The sequence below is a fragment of the Drosophila suzukii genome, chromosome 2L, assembly GCF_043229965.1.
Source record: "Drosophila suzukii chromosome 2L, CBGP_Dsuzu_IsoJpt1.0, whole genome shotgun sequence".
NCBI classification, from domain to species: Eukaryota; Metazoa; Arthropoda; class Insecta; order Diptera; family Drosophilidae; genus Drosophila; species Drosophila suzukii.
Window position 1 is genome coordinate 1,122,337 of NC_092080.1, and position 26,077 is coordinate 1,148,413.

The 26,077-nt window shown below is 44.9% G+C and overlaps 1 protein-coding gene across 1 annotated transcript in view; it reads left to right on the forward strand.

The window, feature by feature from the left end:
• Tmtc2 (Transmembrane O-mannosyltransferase targeting cadherins 2) overlaps positions 1-10,925 on the forward strand; it is a 44,458-nt gene extending 33,533 nt beyond the window's left edge. Inside the window, exons 3-11 of the mRNA XM_017089873.4 lie at positions 3,220-3,306; positions 4,617-5,172; positions 5,321-6,404; positions 6,467-6,581; positions 8,901-8,986; positions 9,052-9,440; positions 9,511-9,595; positions 9,895-10,052; positions 10,123-10,925. Of these exons, the coding sequence (XP_016945362.2) occupies positions 3,220-3,306; positions 4,617-5,172; positions 5,321-6,404; positions 6,467-6,581; positions 8,901-8,986; positions 9,052-9,440; positions 9,511-9,595; positions 9,895-10,052; positions 10,123-10,296 (2,734 nt within the window). The 3' untranslated portion in view covers positions 10,297-10,925. The remainder of the gene's footprint in view (positions 1-3,219; positions 3,307-4,616; positions 5,173-5,320; positions 6,405-6,466; positions 6,582-8,900; positions 8,987-9,051; positions 9,441-9,510; positions 9,596-9,894; positions 10,053-10,122) is intronic.
• Positions 10,926-26,077: the final 15,152 nt, after the last annotated feature.

Genomic DNA, 26,077 nt, shown 5'->3' on the forward strand with positions numbered 1-26,077 from the left:
GCCGCAGGTGTCGGCATATAATTAATTTTATGCATAATCAAGCAAAGTGAAATAAAAACGCCTATTAATTATAGTTTTTGCTGCCAGCCCTAAATAACTTTATTCGTGTTCGGCGTTCGGTGTTCGCTGCTCGGTGTATGTGTGTGTGGAAAGCGGGGAAATTAATTCAATGCGCTTAAATTTCACGTCTATTAGTCTCCGGAGACCTACGCCATTTTCTAATTTCCATACTGCTGCTGCTGTTTTTGGCATTTCGGCATTTGGGCCCTCCAACGCCACTCGCCGGGCAATTAATTTAGAATTTTAATACCCAAAGTCGCCGCTGCTGGCTAATTGTGGGCTGCAGAGTGACCCTGGCCTGGTGGGACCTTCGACTACACTACACCGATGAAAAAGGCGATATTTTAGTTATGAGTTCATAATGTATTTTACACTTTTCTATTCATTTTGAGAGCGATGAAATTCCGGCATAAACTCGCCGTATTGGGGTGGGACTTTCGAAAATCACTTGCCTTTCAACAAATCAACTACTGTTTCGCACAGTGCACATGCCACTCCATGAAGATCGATTCTTACTTTAAAAGGGCGGCTCGAATTCCACCTGCATCCGGGGAAAACCAAGGGTTAAGCGACCTTCGGTGGCTGAACATTAGGGGGCACCTTTGGCGGGGCCTGAGAAACACCTGCCCGAACGGAAGCGGAAACTGTCAAAGGCACAACAAACAAACGCAGCGATGAAAAAACGCCGAGAGCATGGGGGAGTGGTGGCAGGCAAAAAAAAGAAAAAGAAAAAACCATTAGACGACACAATTTACTAGGTCAGCAGCAAAGGATGGCAGGTGGCAGGGCAATAAAAACAAAAGTGCCAACTGGCATGAGCCAAGTGGAAAGGCAAGGAAAATGGCAAGTGCCAGAGACTCGAACTTGTGTGCAAACAGTTTAAAGTGCGACGATGGTGGCAAGTAATAAGACAAAGTGGAAATTTAATCAACAATAAACCTGAAACTGTTAAATGGGCAAACACAGGGGCCCACGAAAATTGAGACAATGAAAGCCCGTTATTTATGCGGTGGCCGGGCTAATTACGAAAATAAAACATGATTTATGGCCCAAACGAGCCAAATGATGTGTGTCTGTGGGTGGAGTTTTGGGAAAAGCTAGATTGAGCGGAAGCAAGAAGAGGAAATGTATGGAGCGGCAAACAAAGGGCCTTCTTCCTCATAAAGAGGTCTTCGAGTTGTGGGCTATTATTTGTGGATAATTGGTATGCGAGTCGCTCGCCAAATGAGTTGACAAGTTGCGAATGATAGTCCTGAGATGAGATGGCCCCAAGTCAATGGCTCGGAAACAAACTGCAGGCAAATCAATCAGGCAAACACCCAAACAAAGGAAAAGGAAAAGAACTCGGGGCCGAGCTCATCATTATGGCTCATTAGCAAAGCAATTTTAGCGGGTGTGTGTAGTAAATGTTCTGAGGCCCCCGTTTTCGCTTTTCTCGCATTTTCCCTTTGCGGCTTACTCGCATATTGAATGCTGCTAATTTGGCCATAAGCCGCTCAAGGCCCGGACCTCGTGCATAAAGCCAAATCTCTCAGTGTGTCAACGTCGACAAAACTATGCCGCCCACTTGGCCATCCCCTCTATAAGACTTAGCGAAGCCAAAGCCAACTGCTTATTGCTCGCATGTACAAGATTTTGGGTCGAAAATGGGAAAGGGCCAGGAAAAGTGCCGGAGTTGCGCAATTTGGTACGACTGTTCTGAACTAGTTCATTCTGATAATTGACAACACAAATCAGAATGGGGTTATATACAGAGGATTGGGGCTATCTAAATATAAGATTTTGAATGATATATGTGCTTGGTGATGATATGGAAAATGTAATAATGAAAAGTTAATGGAATATAATATGGAGCTTAATTAAAACTAGTTACAATTCCTAAAATTTGTTGAACCGGTGATGTTTTCTATTAGTCCACATTGAAATTTGTGCACGTAAGATGCCACATGGTAACACATTTAGGATACAGCAGGACATGCAAGGGATTGGGAATGGCGTAATGGGGCTGCGGTTTCCAGGATCTCGTGTGTCCATTATTCGGTGGAGAAGAAGGACTCCTGGTACCCACGCACAAGCTGGCTTACGGACAAACATCGCCGTCGAGGCTTGTTGATAGCCTTTATTGTCTGCAACTGCTGCGACTCTTAATGTCAACGATGTTCGGTGTGGAAAAGGGGTTGGCAACTCAGGTTGGGGGCCTGGCCTCCAAGGGGAGGGGGTCCGGCTTGTTGACGTTGGCAACCGCAGCAACAAATGTGCATAGAGTCAGCAGCTGGGGGTGGCTGCAAGGAGGCGGGCGGGATAAGCAAATGCAACAGCAACAGACTGCTGGCTCTCATTATGTGTAATGGCTGTTGCAACATCATCAACGGCCAGTAAACAACAACAAAGGCGGCACAACAGCAGCAACAACGACAACAACTGCTGTCAGGGAGTCCGAAATGACAACAATGCGCCAAAAAGGAGGAAGTCATGAATGCAATCTACCTGCACGTTGCCGCCCGATTCCGAAAGGAATGAAAAGCCAGCGGAAAGCAAAGGAAAAGCAGAGGAAAAGCTGCTGCCAGCAGTTACTTACTGCCGCTGGCAGCAGCAGTGGCAACAACAAAGGCCGGCAACGAATACCCGTAATGGGAAATATGATCCAGAGTTGCAGAACATGGCTGCGAAAGGATCTCGGATGAATGTCACAACTTTTGCTCGTCCCCGAGCTCATTATACCAGACATACACTAAAAAGAAATGTTTGTGTGTTTTTGATAAAAATCGGTAGATAATAAAATTCGAATTCTTGTGTGTTATATCTTTACCTCGCGGGTCTCGTTTATTTATCAAGGCTAACAACTCTCTAGCACTGAAAATATCTCAAACGTGAATTCTTGAGTCTTCTACTCTAAGCTCGATGTTTATAAAGGATTACCTAAGATTAGAACACCCTAACTAGGAGAGTAAATATAATCCTTATGCCTCTTTAGTTTCCAACTCCCCAGCTTCCTTTCTTTGTAATATTATATACTTGGGTCGAAACAAACCTAATTTGTAAGCCAACCGATAAGACCTTGAGTTGGCCAAAGCTCTTTATTTTAAGATAGTTTCCGTAATAGCTTATGGATAAGCGGAAAACTAATCGATAGCCTCTCCCCTTCTTTTACAATTCCAGCATGGACTTCACGTGTCTGTTCTGCTGCAGCCTGGCCTTCGTCCTATATCTGAACACCCTGAACGCTGGCTTCGTCTACGACGACAGGTAAGAGTCATTATGCCTGAGAAATCGGGGAGGAAAACGTTCAACCTTCCAGGCAAATTTATTAAAGTTGCGATAGCATACCCTGAATTGCGTTACATTACAAAAAACTAGGGGGAGGAAGAGGGAAAGTGGGCGGGGGAAAGTTGCCTGCGGCATGCCTTGATGCTGCAATGGAATTCCAGTGGTGCTTAAAATCGAATTTCAGCCCACACACACACACAGAGACCAGGCTGCTCCACCGACTTTATGCGGCATTAGAGTGGCATTTGTTTATGTGAACCACTGGCGGTGGGACAGGTGGAAAGGCGGGACAGGCGGCTTTGGGGTGGTTCGGTGGCGCCTCATCGGCCTTTGCCATGATATACGAGCTGCTGGCACCGCCGTCGCCGTTGTCACGAACACCCGGCCAAAATCCTACAAAAGTCCGCCTGCCGTGCGTGTAGAGAGTGCACAGGTGTTGGAGTAGAAATACCGGAGGAGCAATGGAGGAGCAGGGGCTCCAGCGGAGCAGGACTCCCGCCAAAGAGCAAAATGCAAGTCCTGGTACGAGGCAAAGTGTGTTGGTGTGGGAAAAGCCAACAGGATACCACTCGATGATGTTGGCAATGTAGTAGAAGTCGTTCTCAGAACGCTAGCTGCCTCTATTCTCATGCACTGGGAACTTTAAAAAAGGCAAAGAAGTTTGATTACAAAAAAAGGATTCAATTCTAATGTTAAAATAAAACGCAGATTCTTTAGGCGTCCATATTACATTGAAAGATTTTAAATGCGTTGAACTGGGGAGTCAATGAAAACGCGAATTCTTTAGAAGAAAAGTGGCAGGTAGATCATTTTTTATATTTTTAAGGGGACTTGGGGTTTTTGAGTAGTGCATTTCCAGATGCCTTGTGTGCGGATGCCGATGATGCCATCAATGACAACATCGAGACGCAGCCCGTTTGGCTTTACCTTGGCTCGACTTCGGCACAAAATGTGCAAAATAAATGCATGGGCAGTTGTGGGTAAAAGCCTTAATGACTGAACAAAAGTTGCTGGGCAAAAGACTTTCACTTCAGCTTTATTTTCACTTTGCAAAAAGGTCCCGCAAAAGTTCCTACTTTAAGTTGTGCGAGTTCGCTTTTAATTGTAGTAATTGAACTTTAAGATTGAAAAATCGCGAAGTGCTGAAGAGGAATGTATCCTAAAAAGCATAGATGACATTTTTTGACTAAAGAACTTAGTCCTCAAGCCAAGCACAGAAGAGCGTCCATTTGACCGGATATTGTCTGTTGGTCTGTACTGAGTTCCTTAAATCTCCTTTCCCTTTGCAGACGCGCCATCCTGGCGAATGCGGATGTCGCCGGCGGAACTCCCTGGCAGCGGAGCTTCTCGAACGACTTCTGGGGCACTCCGCTGACGGACAGCGGATCCCACGGCTCGTGGCGACCGCTGTGCGTGCTCAGCTTCCGGCTGAACTATCTCATCGGCGGGGGATTCGCGCCGTGGGGCTTCCACCTGGTCAACAATCTGCTCCATTGTGTGGCCACCGCCTTGGTGGTGCGAGTGGCCCGAACGCTTCTGGCCTCCGTGTGGGCGGTTCTGGCCGCCGGCGCCCTCTTCGCCGCCCACCCAATTCACACGGAAGCGGTGGCCGGAGTGGTGGGTAGGGCGGACGTGGCTGCCTGCGTCTGCTACCTGCTCACGTACCTCAGCTACCTGCGACACATGAGGTGGCGCGAGTCCGGGGATCCGCGCCAGTGGCTGGCCCTGGGAGCCACCTTGCTCCTGGCCCTGGCCGGTCTACTCTGCAAGGAGACAGCTATCACGGCGCTCCTGGTCTGCGCCCTCTTTGACGTGATGCGCGGACTCAGCGGAACGGTGGACAAGGTGAGTTACCATTTTTATTTTTAGTAGTATCAGAAGCGACTTTACTAGTTCCATTGTTTATAAAATTTTTTCCATATAAAGGCTGTAACCCCTTAACATTTTGCATGTGTTTAATGAGTTTCCTAAATTGGTGATTCTTCTTCTACAGCAACGCCTACGATCCGTGTGCATAGTGATTGGAGCTCTGTGCTGCGGGGCCTACTGCCGCCTGGTAATTGTTCCAGGACCGCAAACGGCCTTCTCCAGTGCGGACAACCCGATCGCGAGGACTCCCTCCGCCTGGACGAGATTGCTGACCTTCCTCTACCTGCCCGTCTTCAATCTGCGCCTGCTGCTCCAGCCGAATGTGCTTAGTTTCGACTGGGGCATGGATGCCCTGCCCAGGGTCACTTCTCTGTGGGATCGCCGTAATGCCCAGTCAGGCTGTTTCTACTCGGTGTTGGTGGGCGTGGCGTGGCGTAGCTGTAGGCAACTGCTAAGCGGGCCAAGCAAGGAGGTTACCACCAGTGGAGTGTCCTCCTTTCCGCAGTACCACATCCAAAAGGTGGCCAGTCGCAAGTCCCGCTCCAAGCGCAAGCGAATGGCCAACAATAGCAGCAAGTACCAAGCCTTTGAGGCAGCCTATCACCATCAGCAGGATGGATCGCTTCCATGTCGCGATTGCAATAACAATAATAGCAGTGGCTATGTCTACGAGGGGAGCTCCCCCGTTTCGAACCAAACCCCAACCCAAGGCCCTCACCTCGTGTCTTCCGCCTTCCGCGGCTCCCGCAGCAGCAGCAGTTGCAGCAATAGCACAAATAGCTCCAGTTCCAGCTCGAGTTCCTCCTCCAGTTCGAGTTCTAGTAGTTCCAGTTCGAGTGGCAGCTTTCGGTGCTCCTCAAAAGATTACGCGCTGGAGGGGATGTCACCAGGAAATCGGCATGCCTGCGTGCTCATCATGTCGCTTAGCTTCCTGGCCCTGCCCTTCCTGCCTGCCAGTAATCTTCTGTTCTACGTGGGATTTGTTGTCGCGGAACGACTTCTATACCTTCCCAGCGTGGGATTTTGTCTACTGGTGGGCTATGGGGTCTCAAAACTGATGGCCAGCAATCGGAGAACCCGCATTACCCTACTACTGAGCTTCAGTGTCCTTTTGGCCGCCATGAGCCTGCGGACCTTGAGAAGGAATGCCGATTGGCGGGACGAGGAGAGCCTGTACCGTAGCGCCATTGCCATCAATCCGCCAAAGGGTAAGTGCTCCTACTAAATCCCTTCCAGCCGAATCCCCAGCTAATTTCATTTGGCTTTTTAGCGTTGGGCAATCTGGGCAGCGTACTCAGCTCGCAGGGGCGATATGAGGAGGCCAAACAGGTCCTGCAGGAGGCCATTCGGTACAGGCCCAACATGGCGGATGTGCACTTTAATCTGTGAGTAACCAATAACACATAGCTTGGAGCACTTAGCGACCATTTTGTGAACAGTTAGAGTGCCTTTTTATAGGGTCAGTAGAAATAGGCGCTTTTGGGGAAGGCAAATAAGAATCCCTATTTGCCATGAAGTTGCTTTTTCTTAAATTATTATTTGATTTAAAACTTTAAAATAAAATTTAGAAGACAAACCTGTATTAAAGTAGTGTAATGCGTGTTTCTCGATTCTCATAAAACTGTTAGGGTGACTTTTTGCTAAAGTGTAAACCGGAACTGGCCTCATTATGTTGCCCACCCACATGTGACAGGCAAAAGCGATGCGATAAATGGCAGCCATTTTCATTATCTTTCCATGCGTTCACCACCCTCAGCAGGCACTATGTCCCCAGCCCCCTGAAAACCCTTCGGTTGGGTGCGCATTTAGCACGGCCATTTTATGCAGCGCAGCATCCCAGTTATGAGACTCCGTCCCCGAGATGGCAATACAATGCCGAACAAGCTGTCAAATGAAGCCCATTTCCCTTTTTTCCCTTTCGCGCTACCCGAGACACGCACCAATCCTCCAAGTCGCCATGCGACTGCATCCTTCGTCTCGTTTTCCCATTTATATCCTGCTCAGGGCATTTGCGTGCCGCTGCAGAAACTATGCGCATTTCGTGATGCATGCACTGGGAGAAAGGAAAGAAGGTGTTTTGAGATGGATAAATTGGCTATAAAAGGTTTTAGGTACAGCGATACAACATAATCATAAGGTATTATGATAAAATGCTTTATGAATTTAACTTTTTTATGGCAATAAAAACATCTTTTCCGGATTCGAAGAATATAAGCTTATTGAAAGATAATCATGATACGTAAATGTATATATCATTTCTATGAACTTTAAATTGACCTTGATGTATATTAAGTTTAATATGTTGTTTCTTGTGTATCATCCAGGATGCTCGACAAAAGTCCTTAGCTTTCACACTCTCTCCGTCCGATTGTCCGTCCTTCCGTCCCTCTGTCAACGTCTGACAAAGTCTGTAAGCGTGCTCTGTTCTCCTCAGATCCCCCTGTTTGGTATAGTACTCTGTGTTTTGTCTGTTGTCTGTTCGCATTGCATTTTTGCTCATTGCGCATATTTCACAGAAGCGACGCGATGCGACATAAAACGGGACAGAACAGAAGGAAAAGCCAGAAGCAGGAGTGGAAAAGCGGAAATACAAAACACAAAGCTGGGAAAAAAGCGAGCGAGGAAAGAAAAGTGAGCGCGGAGTTGCGCTTTGAATATTCAGTGCGTCATTTCGGGTTTTCCTTTTTACCGCCTGTCTGTCAACGTCAGGCGGCTTGTCGCAAGCCAGATTATTGCTTGTACTAACCCCGATTGCCAACTCCTTTCGCCCAGGCTAATGCCACGGTCCTCAAGTCAATGGTTCAGAACCAGGTCACAACTGCTAAGGCTGCCATTATGTGTGTCCTGTGTTCTGTATCCTGTGTGGAAACCCTTCAACAGGCTGCCTGCGAACCGAAGCGCTAATCGAAAATCAATGTTGGCGGCCTCAACCGCAGCAGCCAGTTTCCCCCAGTTTTCGCAGCAATCCTGCGGATATACATCCCCGTACATACATTATTTACTGCGATCAAATCATCAATTGCAATGCTCGCGGCGCTGTCGCTTGCTTGACTGATTGCCATCTCCCCAAAGTCCCGAGTCCCCACACATTCCCACATGTCCTCCAGAACCGGCAAACACCGATACCAGCAAATCACTGAGCTGTATAATTTGATTTTTTACTTTACCCAACGTCAAACATTCGTGATTTTATTGTTGGTTTGGTCTTGTTGCTGCACTTGTTGTGGTTCGCATTCGAATGGGAAAAGTGAAAAGGATTCTCTGTGCTTTCCTTTCACCCTCGGATTGGTTGCGAAAAGTGCAAGGTAGTTGCTGCTTTAAGAGCCAGCTGCTTGGCAGTGGCAAACTAATTACATAAATCCAAGTGCACCTAAGGAAAAGGTGGTGAAAGTAGTGTATAAGTTTTGTATGCATATACTGAACTTAAAGTCGAACTATTTAATAACTCAGCGAACTTACAGTAGAGTTGCCTTTTAAACTAAATATTTCTAGAGGTTAAAGCCTGTTATAAAATGTTACAATTTTGTTCAGTGAAATAGTAGTTGCTCGCCTGAGTAGCAACCCTTCAACCCCCCAGGCACTCGACTTGTCAGGCCCCGGGGAATCCAAAAGGGGCCAGTCTCTCCGATTTAGGCGCTCTAATTAGACCATGAGGGCCGGACAAGTTCAGTCTATTAATGTCAACACTTTCACTCTCGCTTCAGGGGCATCCTGCACCAGAATCAGCAGGTCTATCCCGCAGCTGTCGAGTGCTTTCAGCGCGCCATCAAGTTTCGACCAAATCTGGCAGGTGAGTTTTCGAGTTTGTCCCTTTGGCAGTGGCGTGGCTTACTGATGATATTACCCACCCTGTAGTGGCCTACCTCAACCTGGGCATATCATTCATAGCGCTGGGAAAACGCCAGCAGGCCATTGAAATTCTGCAGGCGGGCTCCAATTTGGATGGGGCCTCGGTTAGAGATCGAGGTGCCCATGATCAGGCCCGCAGCTCGGCCTACTTGCAGTTGGGCGCGCTCTACGTGGAGCAGGGAAAACTGCAGCGAGCTCTGGCCATCTATCGGGAGGCCCTGTCCTCGCTGCCAGGGTTGCCGCAGCAGCGGGAGGTCCTTTACCAGCGAATCGGGGATGTCCTTGGCCGCCTGCAGCAGTGGGACGAAGCGGAGCGGCACCATCGAGCAGCCCTCGAATTGCAGCCCAACCAGGTGGCCGCCCATCTCTCCTACGGCATCACACTGGCCAGAAATGTAGGTGTACCGTCTATGAGCTACGAACTACTAGGGAGTTTTTCTAACCTCGTATCCTTTATCCTTGCAGAGCAGCCGAGCCTCGGAGGCAGAGATGTGGTTCAAGCGAGCCTTGCAACTGGCGCCCGAGCAGGCCAGCGTCTACCATCATTATGGTGAGCACTGAATATTTTATAGAACTTATAATATTTGAAAGCACATTATTAACCAAGAGATAAGTCACCAAAGTAACGTTTATTTGTCATTTGCCATTTCCAACAATAGTCGCATTCTTGCTCTATTGTGTACAAAAGAACCCTAACCATATAACCAAAAAACATATTTCTGAAGAATTCGCGGTTTCTTTTTATTTACCCTTTTGACCAAAACAAAGGATCGGACGAACATTTTACATAACCATATATAAGCTTTAATTTTAAATTCAAGCATTAATGGTTTTCACCCCTATTTTTAGCCGAATTCCTGTCGCTGCAGTCGCGACATCATGAGTCCGCCATCTACCATAGAAGAGCCGCTGAATTGGCGCCCAACGACTATGCCCTGGTGGTGGCAGCTGCCACCGCTATGCGACTGTTGGACAGGAAAGTGGAGGCGGAGCTTTGGTACAGAAAGGTACGTCTACTGATCGAAAAAACACTTCCCAAAAGAACTGTTTTTTAAGCCAAATGTTTGTACATTCCAGGCTGTGGCTCTGCGACCGGACGATGCCCATGCTCACACCAATCTGGGGGCCATTCTGCATCTGCTGGGACGGACGAATCATGCGGCTGCCAGTTATAAGGCGGCCCTGCGACTTCAGCCCGGAGATGCCATCACGCTGGGCAATCTGGCCAAGCTGGGCGTTACGAATGTCTAGCAATTGTAGTGGTCACTATAGCCAACCAGCTAATGATTAAGTTAATAAGCCACAGAGCAGAGATATTTTTATATAGGAAACCGGGGCTGAACAAGGCGTTAGATAACTCTACAGAATTTATACAAAGGACTTCGATACATATGTATATCATTTAGCAGCTGGCAGCCGTGTAAATATCCAAGCAGCGACCAAAGAATGTCACAAAATATAGATAGAGATACCGAGATACCGAAACGGAGCAGACAAAGATTGAGCTACAGATACAGATGGAATCAGTGGAGAAGCGACAGAGAGAACAATAATTAAAATATCTAACTGTTAAGGGAACGAGTTACTGTACAGCTATAGAAGCAGGTTGGATCCGTGGGAACGATGATTGGGTAACTACTCGTAATGTGCTTAAAAATATCCGTGTAAATTACTGTAAATACGAGGCACCCGCACGGCAAGTGCTTGGGTCATATTATTGACTATATATATACGATATGACTTGGCTTCTCGAGATTGTTTTGTCCGTTGTGTGTACATTTTAGTTAAGCAAATAAAGATACCAATAAAGAAATGTATGGATTGTATAAAGATATGGCAAGGAGAATATATATAATAAAACCAAATGAATTGAAGTGAAATGATTAAAGTGAAGATTTTACTGGGCTTGGGAGGTGTAAGTTATATAAATTCCGGAGGAGTCATAACCCGTAAGCCTGCTCAGTGGCACATTCCTTCCATAATTACAACCGCTTTGGCCAATGCACTCTAGCTAAGCTCCACTTGCAGGACATTTAAGCAGCCAAGGGAAATATTTTCAGTGCTCAACGGCTTAGATCCAACTTCTCCCCGCTGCATCCTACTGTCCCCATCTACTCGACTGGTCCTTCTCCGAGATGAGCCCAAGTACAAACACAATCAATGTCAGAATTTTCGACCCAAGTCGAAGACGAAGACGGCAAGGGCGCCACTTAAGCCGTGGGCAACCACAACAGGAAGTAAGGCGCTGTGTCTTCTGGCAAGCAAATCGCAGGATTATGAATTACAATATACCCGAGTGCTCCTTGCTGCAGTCATAATATTGCCACAGCTAATGCCACGTTTAAATGGCCGGCTTGGCAAGCAGTCCGGATTCGAATTCCTCCGGCCCGCCCTGCGAGATGCTGCCGACCGATAAAGGTGATGACTTTTGACATCCGGGAGGAGCAAGTGCACTTCAGAGAGCACCACCAATTGGTTTGGCAAGTCGAGTGGCGGCTTGTTGCCGCTGGCGGGCGCAGAACGTGCCCAAGAGCGAATAAATGAATGTATCAGACAGTCGGAGTCACTTTGTCCGTCACCCAGTCAGTTGCCCGTCAAACCGTCAACCCGTCACTCCTGTGGGTAACGAGGACGAAGCATCCTCCTCCAAAAGAGTGTCATGTTGCCGGAGCCACTTTGTTGCAGGGGGACGACTACTACTGCCACTAAATGCGCTCGTTCCTGAGAGCTGCTCACTAATTGCAGACGCCTCCGACTGCTCCAGTTCCCTCCTCCTCCTCCTCCTTCTCCGTCCCTCCTTCTCCAGTCAGCACCTATCATCTGGGCTTCTTACAAAGTGACTCGTTAGCTGGGTGGCAAGAACTGGCGTTCAGTGCGCTAATTACTGACAGCCTCGGCGGCGAGTGCTCGGATTTATGACAAGACATCGTCAGCGTCGATGGCTCCACTGGCCACTTAGGCCAGAGAATGTACCAGATCCCAGGCATTGCCGGTTAGGTTACGTCTGAGTGGGCATCGACCAGACTGCTTAAGCAGTGACCAGTTCCCGACAAGGTCCTACCCTGCATGGACACCTTTCAAAAACCTTTCTTATTATCCAACTTGTACTTTTTTAATAAAAAAAAGTAAGGAAACTGTAGAGTTATAAAAAGTTAAGATCAGGATCTGATGAGCTAAGCTATGTAGTATAAAAATGCCGATTTCGGAACATATATTTTCAAATCTTCATTACTTGGTTGTTATTAAAACTGAATCATTTCTGTTCTAAAAACCAACACCGAGTTCAATAGTTATTAAGTGATATTTCAGTAAATCCTCTTTTTCTCCAAATGCCCTTCTTTAATATAGCTACAGGGTAATTAAAGGCTTTGCTGGACAATGGCTTGGACCTGTTTTATGGAGAAAAAGGTTGCTTAGGATCTCAGGAGTGTGGGCTGCCGAGGGGAAAAGGACAGAGGGACCCCACCTGCCAAGTGCAGTAACAGACGCAGCTAATTCGAGCTAATTATGGCCTGGGGCTGTGTGAACTGAAGACGACAGCCGACAAAAAAACTTACACAATGTTTGATATGTGTAAAGATGGGGGAGTGGTCATGCCGCTCCCACTGGACAACAAAAGCAAAGTCGCTTTGGTATTTTTATGTTTTAATTGTGGCTTACGTTTGATTTGGCCAAAGGGCAAATGCTCACAAAACACAACGGCCATGACAGGCGCAAAAAACAAAGGCAAACAAACATACGGGTGGTGGTGGTGTTGCGAGGAGGAGGAGCACTTTTATTTACAAGTGGGTGATGGCAGATCCGAAATCATTTGTTATTTGCACATTTGCCAAAAGTAGGAAAAACTTTGCCGGCCGCTCTAGCTTCTAAATCGTTTTTGATGAGGGTCGCCATGGGAATACAGGATAGAATAGGCAGGGGGTGGTTGCGGGGGGTCAGGCGAGGAAGGTCAGGGGTTCGCAGGGAGACCTGCAAATGCTCCCGCCTGACCACTTCGGTCAACTCCAAAAGTTTAACTATTGTGGGGAGCGGACAATGCTGGTGCAGCCCAAGGCCAGAGTTTCAGTAGTGGCTCATACAGCATGTGTGCTCCAAGTTGGGAAGTTTTCACACAAATTTACTCTACAAAAGATATGTGCATATGAGAATTCCTCTAAATTGCTATATTATGACTGGCACCTAATGGAATCTAATTCGATAAATACTGGTGTACTTATATATACTTGATTATAAAAAGCATATTCCAAATGCCATAATTTTTTTTGAAACCTGGAAACATAATCTCTACAATACCCTAGGCCATCTCTACAGATATTTTAATAATTCTCATTTTCTGCCCAGCTTTGAAATACGAGACAATTGCGACTTTTGATGTGCAGCCTGTGCAAAGGGAAATGGGCTAATTAGCGAAAGTACGCAACACTTTCGTAAGCCTCGAATCTGGGCCCCCGCACCGCGAAAAGTTGCACTTGACATGCTGGAAAAACGTGACAACGTCAACACTCTGGCGCTCGCATAATAATCATATTGCAATATAATGGCGTGAAACAGCAACATCTGAGATACACAGCAACAGCAAAAGCAAAAGCAACAGCAGCAGCAGCAGAAACAGGGACAAAAAGGACGCCACTCGCAGGACTGAAAAATGTCTGCGACAGTTGACAGTTGAAGCTGGCGATGTCAGTTTTTTACTCTTTTGCCGCTTTTTGTAATTGCGCAAAAATAAACTCCCCCGGCTTGTGAGCCAAAAATTTCCGAATCTGTTGCATAATTTCAGCTTTTTCAGCTTTTTTCAGCTTTTTTGCTGTGTGGCTTTTGCGCGCGCGTGTTCAAGTGTTGACATCGCCAGCAGAAAAAGCAGGAAAGCTACGACAATTGCAATTGCAGCAGCAATTTATGGCCAAGAAGCAGGACAAGATGAGGGTCGTCTGTCACTGGATGTACATTGCACTATTCCAGCTGCACTTTGCAACTACACAGCAACTACATCCGGAATTATAATATGCAAATTTCATGTGTGGGTTTTGTAATTGTTCCACAATTACCCTGCGCAGCAACTGTCCTGTCTTAATTAAAGAACCGAGAAACTTGTTGTGGAAATTATTTTTCCATGCCTGCCAGCTGTATGGGCAAACAATTAAAAATCAAAATGCCAAATTACACTTGTACATTCACCAAATTACACAGCACACACGGACACACATCCTTGCACACCCGAATGTGTGTGTGTGGAGCGCACAAGGAGCAAAATATAGAGACATCAGTAAACTAAGCTGACAGTAAAAAGTCCGTCCAAGCGTGTAATTAGAAATTATATCCAATTGCCCTGCGGCCACTCGAGCATCGGGCGAGCGAATGGACGGCCAGGAAAGGAAGGCCACACCAGCTACCACCTCCCACTGCCCTCCCATCCGCCCACTGTGCTGCCCACTCCACCCACTCCCGCCCACAGCAGCCAAATCCTCACGATTTTCGGTTTTTCGAGACAGCCACAATGCCTGCGCGCCTGTGGATGCCGCTGGATCTGGATTTGGATCTGCCTAAGAGATGGCAGCGTGAGTGGAAACGCACCTACTGAAATGGGCTATCTGGATTTTCAATGGGATATATGAAGTGAAACCTAATGGATTTCAGCAATTTTCTGCAGAATATAAGGCCCTAAAGTATTTAATACTTAACTAATCTTGATCAACTTTAGACATTTTAATCATGTTACATGTTTGAAGAAGTGTACAACCCTTCTAATAATAATTAGTATCTGACAACTTAACTTTATCAAAATAAACATTTAACATCTTATAAGAAATATTTGTTGGTTGATTTCTTTCTGCTTAGTTTGGCCAAAAGCATATAAGCGTATAAATATTGGTGTTATCCCCAGAGAAAAGATATGGAACCCAGAGCCCGTCACGCCCTCATCTCGTATCCATGTGTGCGTGACTTTGCTCGATTTAGCGCAGCCATTGTACTATGGAACCAGTAAGGATATTGAATTAAAACCATTTTTAACTTTGGTTAATAATCCTCTAGTGTTTAAATCGTTCGGTACGGACCACTTTATCCCAGATATTTGTTGATGCTTTTAAAAATGATACCTTAAAAGCATTAATTTAAAATCCTTCTTTGTTCCATACTTTCGTTGGACTCTGCTGGTCTTAATTTTACCCCTTTTGTTATAGTTTTTCCGTTAATTTTGTTTTCAGAAAGTTTTAGAAAATGAATTGGGCATTGACCCCATAGTGCGTGTGTGTCTGACAGTGCAGAATGTTTAACTGCAACGGCAGCAGCCTTTCCGGTTGCCGCCTATGTTCAGCTTTCCCTTTTTGTGCCCCCTTGGCCACCCCCTCGTGTGTCTGTGTGTGGCAGCCTGTGTTTCTGCCGCCAACCCTTTGGCAGCTGCCAAATTGTCTCTTGTGGTTGTCACACACTGCGTATTAGTAATGCGCCATACGCAGCATCGCTGCAGACGCAGTCCAAAAACCCGGCCCTCTCGTCCTTTCGTCCTTTCAACCCATCGACTGACTGCTCCGGGTGTTTGTGTCAAGTGTCAATGTCTGTGCTTTCAATTACGGAATGTCAGACAAGTTGAAAATTAAATTCACGACGCATCCTCTGCGAGGCGTTTATTAAAGTTGCCTTGTTGCGTTGAGAAACTTTCCTAAACGCTTTCCAATGAAGCGTGGGCCAGGTGAAGTTTTCCCACCCACTCATAACAAGCGCCTCCAATTGGCCAAAAAACTCCAGGGCTTACCTTGGCAGAAACTTTGGCTCCTCTTCGGGAGCCGGGCTAAATGGCAAGTAAGGCTTAAGCACAGAGAAAGAGGCAGATGGCACACACAGTTCATAAGCCACTTTACAAACAAGCTAAACTGCTCAAAATGAAGCGAGTGTCAACGAAATAGCTCAGAAGGGAAGGAAAGTAGGGGGTGCATGGGTGTCCTCTTTAAGAGAGGTAGTATTGATCCGATAAGAACGAGGAAAGTCAATGGTTCTGAAGGAGATTCAATTGTCTGTGAAGATGGGAAGATCATTTAGCTACATCATAGAGATAAACAAAATATATATGCATTCTTATAATATACACATGGAAATGGAGAATAAAACTTAAGTATTTAATGTCAGAAATTAAACTCAATTATTTAATATTGATAAAGACCTAAAACCGCCCTTTGTCAGCTGACCAGACATCCCTTTCCTATCGTTGCATTCCCTTGTCCAAAATCCGCTTAAAATTGTCAAATGTAACAATGTCCTACGTGACGATGGGATGGGGCATGATGGGCTGATGGGGTAATAGGGTTTGGGGAGGACATTAGCGAACAACAATGCAAGAATCCAAAAGCATGACACTGTCATCTGCAGCAGACATGTGAGTGGGGGTGTATGGAAATTCAAAGCACTCGGCGAAAACAAAGAAACTTCCCTTTTACTCCAGACTCAGCCAAAGAGCAGAAAGACAATGATCCTTGGATCCAGAGACACGGGGAAGGGGTATTACACTTTAAATAAAAATGGAGTACGAACTTAAACTTATTTCAGTTTAGATATCCAACAAGTTTACTTTCTCAGAAGAATTTATCGTAACTTTGTTGTTAAGAAATCCTACTTAAATGGGAATGGCAAGGTTTTCTCTTTTTATTTCTCCATAAGGTTCAAATTCTCTTCTGAAATATTAAATCAAGCCCTGATTATATTTTCCTCCGTGCAAAAGGACCCGAGACGTGTTTAAATTAAATCGTCACACTTCTAGAGACAGGACTCGACCACCCACCAACCCACCAATCCACAACCCTCCCACATTCTCGACTTTATGGCATTTTATTATTTTTTATGATTGTTTACAAGACAAGCGGCTTTTAAGCACGCTGCATTGCAACCTCTAACCCCAAGCAGGGGTGGCCAAAAGGGGGTGGAGTGTCAGGCACATGTTGAAACAAAGTGCTTTTGTTTGGTGACATCAAGTTAAGTACCTGGGCCCAGGATCCAAGCCAACTTGCATGAGTACAAACACTTGGTGGATGGAGGGTGGTTGGGGGCTGGTTTGGGGGCGAATGTTGATGCTTGACGTGACTCGAGTTCGTTTTGCATTTGAAATTTGCATTTTTAATGAAAAACGGTTTTAATTGCATGAAATTGTTTGACTTTGTTAAACAGAAAGATCGAGTGGAGCCAAAGCGAAAGGGGACCGAAACGTGAACCCCGCACAGAGGGTGGCAGATGTGGGGCAAATAAATTCAAGTACGAGAACATTCTATTTACACGCCACTGACTATCAACAGGAAACGGATGCAACACTTGGCAGCGCTGCCAACCGCACGACGACGTCGAACCCTCCGCACACTGACCATTAGGATTCCTTTTTTATTTATCTCCAGAGCACCGAAATAATTCTCACAAAGGTGGAGAGTAGTTATTTTTCGTGTGATTTAAGGATTTTGGTGTTCATTTGAAGAGATTTTGCTTTTAAAGCATATTTAAAACGCGAATTCTTCAGTTTTGGATGGTCAAGTATGTATATCAACTTTAAAATTGTTTAAATCAAATTGTTTGCTTTATTTCGAAAACTGTAAAAGATTAAAATAAGAAGAAAAATTGGTATAATATTATTTACCACAAAGGATTCCCAGTTTACTAGTTGTGATACTTATAAGGACCCTTCCACCCACTGTGCGTAGACGCAGGCAGCACAAAATTATAGCCAGACACGACGTGGCTGAAAAATTGCTGGAAAAACTTGCCGAAAGTGGCAACAAACAAACAGACAGACAAACAAACAAACAGACAGGCAGATAGAGAGGGAGACAAACAGAGGGAGTCGCGAACAAAGGTGGGGCAGGGGCACTGGGATACTGGGATACTGAGGCAGCAACTGGACGCCAACTGATAGCAAATATGTTCCCAAGTACTTTTGGAGAAAACGTTTTTAAGCCAGCGACAAAACTTTTACCTCGATTGCTGTCGTAGAAAGCCGGAGTAAAGTAGCTGGAGAATGGGAGAAATAGAGCTTGGGAATGCGACACTGAGGATAAACTATGGGAGTATTTTGAACAGGATAGAAAGTGTGTAAAAATATATATATAGAAATTATGATTGCCCATAGAAAATACCATTGTATGGCCTTAAATTCTATAATTAAATCAACTATGGATACGATTTATTGTTTTTTTTTTATGGTGCGTTACTCATCCTTATCGATGACCTTAAGCTCCTGTAGATTTAATGTCTTGGTAATGGAACTATTCAAAAGTTTTTCGAATTTTTTCGATGTGCAGACTTTGGAGCTCGTCTTTGACTCGCTAAGCTCCTTAAATCCTTCATGTAAACTTTTCGCCCACCGCTGGCTTTCCTTGTTCCTTGTTCTCCATTTCCCTGCTCGGCTCTCAGTTTTTAGGTCTCTTTGCTCATTTCTGCAGTCGATCCTTGGACTTTTGTCGCTCATCCGTCTTTAATGAAGTTGACTGCGTTTTGTCGTTGTGCCCCCGTGGATAGATTTTTCTCCTCGGTCTTCACCCACACCAATTTCCAAACTGGCAAAAATATATATTTCCCACACAAACTCTTAAACTGTTGCTGGTGCTGGGGAATGGCTGCTGTTTGCGTGATAAAAGCAAATTTTCACTTTTGGCTTTCGGTGGCTGCCTTCTCTGACTTTGGCTTTGGCTGGAAGTCAGAAAGATAAGTGCTGATAAATGCATTTAGCTGCTTATAACGAAAAGAAGGCTTGGCTGGATCTGTGGAATCGATGGGGTGTGCAGAAATTAGCTGGCGACACCTTCTCATAAACCAAAACGAAAGACCGACTTGTTTCCCTAACGAGTTCCGATTCTGCGGGAGAATTAGCATAATTAGGAACTGCCAGGGGGCGTGGTCAAAGGAAACGCAGCTGCCAAGCTGGGAATCCCCTTGATTTGGGTCAACTTATGTAAGTCATTTGAGTTAATGGGGCAACATGCCGGAAAGGTCTTTTAAAGTCATCCTAAGGTATTTAAATTCAAGATTCTTAATTTGATTCAGGAAAGAAAAGCAAGCATATTTTTACAAGATATCAAAGAATTACAGTTAGTCCTAGCATTTTTGTTATTTATTTCCTTGAAAGCTATAAAAAACGTTGGACAATGAATTTAATAGATTTTCTAGTGGTTTCTGGTCACCCCTAAGTGGTTGTTATTTTCGGGCATGGTCACCCCCCGCCGGCCTCTAATTGAAATTACTTCATTAGACGGTGGCTCCGTTTGTGTTTTGCCCTTTTTTGGCCAATTCCTGGCCGTGCCTCGCACTTGCCCGAACAGATGACAGTCGTAATCAAATTGGACGTGCACCATTAAAAACGATAGCACCCGGACTCTGGGGCTGCGGACTCCTCCGTCCTCCGACCGGAAGTTACAGCCACGCTCCGTGAGAGCTGGCGTCCGGCCAAAACGACTCGAGAACTCGAGGACTCGAGGTCTCCGGGACCGGAGGACTCCAAATGAAAGCAAAACGAATTGAAAATTAAATACACAATTTATTGCATTCGCGCGGGTTCTTGTCACGGAGCAGCAGCGCCGGACAAACAACCCACTGCAAAGTACAGTTAGACCCGCTTCCGGATCCGTGCCACGACACATTCCATTCCGTTCCGTTCCTTTCGTCCCCCGGATCTGCACTGAGAAAAAAAAACAGAACTTAATGTCAGGAAGGAATTTTCAATATCAAAAGAACGCCTAAATATCTTTTAGAATAAAGGTCCTTTTCATTTATAATATTTTAGTTAATAGTGAATCAAAATCCATTTGCTTTCAATTTAGCAGTCATTGCTTGTTTTTCCGTGTGGCAATAAGTGAAAATTTGTTGTACGTTGCACATAAATTTCGTGCTGCATTGGCTGGGAAAAGGGGGGCAGATGGGCGAAATTGGGGCCCTGGCAAATTAATATTTATTCTCTGGCAAACGGGGCAACATGGAAAATGGGGGATGCAGGAAAATAGAGAAAAGTGCCTGCCCAGCGACGGGCTGCTAATTACAAAAGTCGAATGTAGTCATTACACGAGCGATTAAGTTTTTGTCGTGTGTTTTTGAAACAATTTTTCGTTTTCTGTTTGTGTTTTTGCAGCTATTTCTAGATGTTGTGTTCGTTTCTAGTTGTTTTCCAGGGAGGGACATAAGAATTAATTTTCTATTAAATTGCTAATTTTTTAATTGACGATAAGAAGCTGAGGAAACTAGAAGGAAAACTTAGAAATGGGTCCCAGAATTTGGAAATCTTGAATTGAAATACTAGAACACCAGAATTCAGCAAAACAAAGCTATCATTTAGTTAAGGAAAAACCTAAGTTCTTAGTTTAATTTCGAGCCAGAATTTCCATTCAACTTTAGCCGTATTTTGGCCGAGCACTTAGGGAACTTTGAGACAATTTATATCGTCTCGCTTTTGTTGCGATTATAAAAACATTTGCAACAGCTGATATCTGCTCAAATTGATGGGTGTACCGGGTGCTCACACACAGAAAAGCAACGAAATTTAGTTCGGAAAGCTGAAGTTGTCCCGAGTCCGAGAACAAGAACAATTCGCAGGACGGAAAGCCGTAACACACTTACAGTTTATTGCATTTATAGCCGTGCGTCTGTGTGGGTAAGTAAGTCCTTCACACACACACTGGCACCCACGCACGTAAAGCCCCCCGCCCCCTCTTGGCCCCCAAAGGGACACCATTTGGTAATGAGATTTAGAAATAAAATCTACAAAGATGTTTGCACGAGCTGTTGACGTCCTTCTAAAAGTGTGGGTGTGTATCTGAGTGTATGCGAATCTGTGCGCTTGTCCATTTGTTTTCTGCTACTATCCATTAGTAACAGATGCTACTGCCACTACCAGAGTCCCAGTCTCAGTCTGAGTTCCACTCGGAGTCCCAGTCTCCGTACCATTTGTAGATCCACATTCAAATGGCATCTATGCACGATGCCATCGTTTATATGTACGATTTGAGCACAACAAATACCCATGCATATGAGAAAACTGGAAGAACAGAGAGGAATTCTCGCCAGGAGGAGACTGAGATGCACTATCTTAAAAATGTTCTGGGAAATGTTCTTGAAATATAGGGGTTACTGAAATCTATTGTAAAGGTGCCGAAAAGTATGCACTAAAAAGGGAATGTCGTCTTTCTGATTTCAGAATATAAAATTTATTGTAGCATACTTTTGATTACCTTAAAAAATATTTTCAAAACTCTGGTAATTTTTTTCTTCTCATTAATCACTTTTTGAAAATAGAAAACTGTTAAACATTTCATAGTGATACGGTTAAGGGACCTGCACTTAAAGAACTAACTTATATTTCGCCCAAATTCTAGATTACATTTTTGCTATGGCTAAGCACACGAAATATTTTTTATTCCTGTAAAAAAGTATGGTAAAATAGTGTAGCAAAACAGATACCTGTCAGGATACACCCATGTCTTGTAGGGAGCTTGGATTTGTATGAGGCAAGCATTTGTGCTATTTGGCCAGCATGTTAATACGGTTTTCCTGGCCAGCAGTTCTCCGAATTTCGCATTAAACAGTGCTCGACTGGCACTAAACCGTTGAGAATTGTACTCTATGTACCACAGACCATACTCCATTCATAGTTGTCCTGAAACGCGGATTGGCCCAGCTATTTCTTGTTCTTTTCGGGATTTGTGTCGCAATTCCTGCGTAGCTTATGTACGCACCAAATCGGCTGTGTACATCATAAACACGTTTGAGTTATGGCCGCTTTTTTATATGACTTTTGCTAAGAGATGCCGATGCCTCTTGCTCAAACTCCCACTCAACCAGAGCTTGGACCCAAACAGAGCCAAAACCACCCGCCCTCTTATGGCCATAACGAGATAAATCATTTTAGACAGCGTCATTAGTTGGCTGTAATCATTTTGTTGCTGCTCGAAGGACCAAAGAGACCTTCAACACACGCGCTCAACTTTTGATACATTACGTATACGCCATGGTCATGGCTGTGGCTGCGCTGCCTTTAATCCAAGTCCCGACTGCGGTAAATGGTAAATTTCTTTTTAATTTGAGGCATTCACTCAAAGTCATAGTCATGTTGGGGATATTAATGCCCGTCCACATCCGCCACGCCCGCATTCATCCCTATCCGCATTTTCCGACGAGTCCAGCCAATGACTTATAATTTATGGCGATGGCAGGCGATGTCTGAAGTTTCCCCCACCAAGGAGTCATCCCCATTGCCGTCATTTGGTGCACAAAAAGTATAAAAAGAGCTCCAAGGCCAGTGGACAGAGTTACAGACACTCTGGCCTGAAAAAAACGTAATTTAAAGGGATGCACCCCACATTCTATTAGCGAAAAATAAAAAGGGGACTTTAATTTTGATTCGATTATCCCGAGCTGCAAGCTGCCATGATTGATTCCTTCGGTTGGGGTACACCAAGTTAAGACCCCTCCTCCGTCGTCTCAAGGTTGTCTGTTTGGCGCTTAATGGCTTTTTAATTATATTAGCGGCGGTCGATTCCGATTTTGTGCGTCCGAGGATGGCGAAAATTGGGGGCAATGAGCCGCCACCACGTGACTTGCAGACCATGCCGCCTAATATCCCTTTCTGTTCCATCTGCCTGTCGCAATAATTGCATCATTTGATGTTGTTTGCTGGGCTGCCGCCTTGACAGCCGAGACAAGTGCATTTGTCCCAGTGTCTGCGTGTGTGTTTCCGCAGCATTTCATCCACTGAGAGAAAAATAGCGCAACGAAACAGTTTTCTAAGCCAGAAAAATCACAATAAATAAGTCTAAGTGTGCAGCTCATCAATTAAGAAGGTTATTCCAGTATAATCAAAAGAAACCCCATTAAAAAGCAATTGTATCGGATCATTCAGTCTTTTAAAATCTCTCCTTCTTGACTTTTGAATCCAGAAATTCGCAGTGCTTGTACGGCACTTCCTGCTCGCTCCTGGGAAGGAACACACTAACATATGCTAATAGCAATTTGTGGTAATGAAGTTGATTAACATTGCAGCCAGGAGTGACAACAACACGAACATGACGCCCGGGCAGAGACAGGGACGGGGATAGAGACAGTGGGGCGGAAGCGGGACGGCAACAGCTCGCTGGCTCCTTGCGCCTGGTAATTAAATTCATGCGCTGCCGCTTGCATCTCATTCAATCTCGTCCTCCAGCCGTGATCCCAGCTCCTCCATATTACGGAAATTGCATTGAAGCTCGCCATATATCCATAAAGGCCTCCGAACCCATGTTGTTGTCCTCATTTCCCTTTGACATTTGGCCCTGCTCCTCCTCTCCAACTCCATCAGCATCCTCATCCTCGTCCTCATCCACATCCAACTCCTGACTTCTGAGCCATGTGTGCTGACGCAATTTTCATATAAATTGATGGGCTCTGCTCCCTTGGCTGCATTTGTCTGCCAATCGATTGTCCAGAATATCGAATGGCAATTAATTCTGTCAGCAAATGACAATAATAATATAAGGTGACTTTCTGGTATGGTGTGCCTGCAAACCAAAAAAAATAAGGTGTATAACAGTAGCAGTAGACAATATAGGATAGGTAAATGGTCCTTCAAGCCGGATACTGGATAAAATATACCACACTTCTAAATGTTTTTAAATCAAAAAATCAATTTGCAATTGTCAATAGTTTAAGTGTCTAAAAATGTTTTCTCTCTTATCTATTAAATGTTTCACCTTTTCAACTTTGCAAATTGATTTGATTTTTCGTTGGCGTTATCGCTATCGCGATTGTTGCTGTTGATTTTGTTCCGCAACGTTGGCGCATTTTTAATGCAATTAAAACAAAAACAAAGACCGCTGAGAGAGTCATAAAAAAACCTGTGAATATTGCAAATTGCATTTATAGTCGAAAATTGCATTTAATAATGCAACAAAAATAGTCCATAATTTAGTTACTAGCTGCAGGCGAAAATGGCAGAGAGCGCGGAACTCCCAAGTTGATTAAATTTTACACAAAAGTTTTAATAATCCAGCACGACTGCGAATCAAAGTGCATTTAATGCGATAATTCAAATGTATATCATAAATGCTATAATAAAATATGGCCCGTGACGACAAAAAGCCGCTCGAGACGGGCACGTGCTGGCCGCTCGATCTTCCGGACGGACAACAATGAGGTCCGGACAAAGGCCGGAAACGGAAACGTCGCACTGCCAACGCACAAAAGTCGAGGACAAAGCAGCGCAACAAATGAGTGCCTCCAACCCGATACTTTTCCACCCTCCCTCTACCCGAAATGGTGATCATCCATGAATGGCTGATGAATGATAGCCCGCCCCTGCCGCCCACTTAAATTACAATTGCAACTCCATATGTATAAATTTATACATATACGTATATCTATTAATGGAGGAAAGCAGGGTGGTAATTCAATTTGCAGCGGTGCAGTTGCATCGCACGAAAGTCACGTAAAAAACCTTTGAATGCAAATGAAATGCAGCCAAAATAGCCAAGTAATTGAATGTACACCATCGAATAGTGAGGCCAGCGTGAGTATCTTCTTAAAGCTGGATCTTCAAATTGGGCATTTTCAATTAACATTGATAAATGCAACTTAGTTGTGGGCTTTCATTTCTGCTAAACACAATATAGTAAAATATAAGGAACTGAAGAATTCGCGTTTTTATTTTGTTGAAAACTATATCTAAGAGGTCTAAGAAGGAAGTATCTTCTATACCAAATCGTTGGTGGCAGTTTTTAGCTTATTATGTACTTTCTACCTAAATTGATAAAACGCGAATTCTTCAGTCCCTTACTTTTCTTTTATGTGGAGGTCTCTACAGCCTCGGGAAACAGACGATATTTTGAGCTTTCCAGCTTATGCTTTTTCTAACAAAACGAGAAAACGTGAATTCTTTAGAACCTCACGTTTTCATCTAGTTATCTCAACTATCGCACAGGTCTCCAGGATGCACCACCCCTCACGGGGCCATCTCTAGATCCTCCCGGACACCTCGAATCCTCTGCGCCCGGTTTATTGCATGCAATTAAGTTCAATAAAGTGATGCAACGCATCCGTTGATGGAGCATGGCGCGGAGGATTTGTAAGTTGCCTCTTTCCGATGCTCTTGTTCTTGGCCGCCGTTGTTGTTGCGTAATTAACGAAAGTGCGCTTGCGGCAGCCGCAGATAGCGATGAGGAAGGGGCAGGGGGCGGGGAGAGGGTTCGTGGACGGAGGCTGTAGGTGGGCGTGGCCAGTCGGGCTCATGGCTGCCTCATTTACACGATCCAGCTGCATAATGAGCGCCATATGCCGTCGCGAACGCACAGATGTGCGAAATGGTGTATTGGAAGAAAAAAGCTGAACCACATTATGCTGATTTATAAAAGAATATAAAATATATTTAGTTATAAAAGTAATACTACAACATTATAAAAAAAATTTAAGCCTACAAGTATAAGGATAACTACAATATTTAAGCTTGGTCCCCTTTTAGTGTTATAGTTAAGAATGAAAGAATATGAAGAAAAGGTTTTTTTAAACCGTCTCCAATATTTTTGATAGGAATTTAATTTTTCAAATAAATATTACTTGTTCCTAAAATGTTGTTCTAGATTCTTATTCTCTGTGCAAATCTGAAACCATGGCACAGGCCTAAATTTAATTAAAGTCAGGAGGACTCGCTGCGGAGATCGAACGAAGTGTCCTTCTGCGGGTCCTTCCGTTCGTCCGGGCGTCCTAATTCGATTAACAATCAACGAAAACTGTGCAAACAAATAAACTTCGAGTGGGCGGTGGCTGTCGCAAAGGGGGCGTGGCTGACGGCAGCTGGCCACACTTGACCCCAAAGTAATGGCATAATTTAATTGACAGCAAACAGCTACCGAGGACCTCGGTTGGCAAAAGATAAATTCCGATTCTGCGGAGAATCCTCGGTTTAGGGCGCAACCGCAAGCAGCCGTTGTGGGCGTGGCACTGCCAATGTCACTTTGTGGCTTATGCTGTTGTTGTTGTTGCTGTTGATTTTGCAGCACAGACACCGCAGCTGGTACAGCTAAAAAATATTTATCCAAAACTCGGTTGG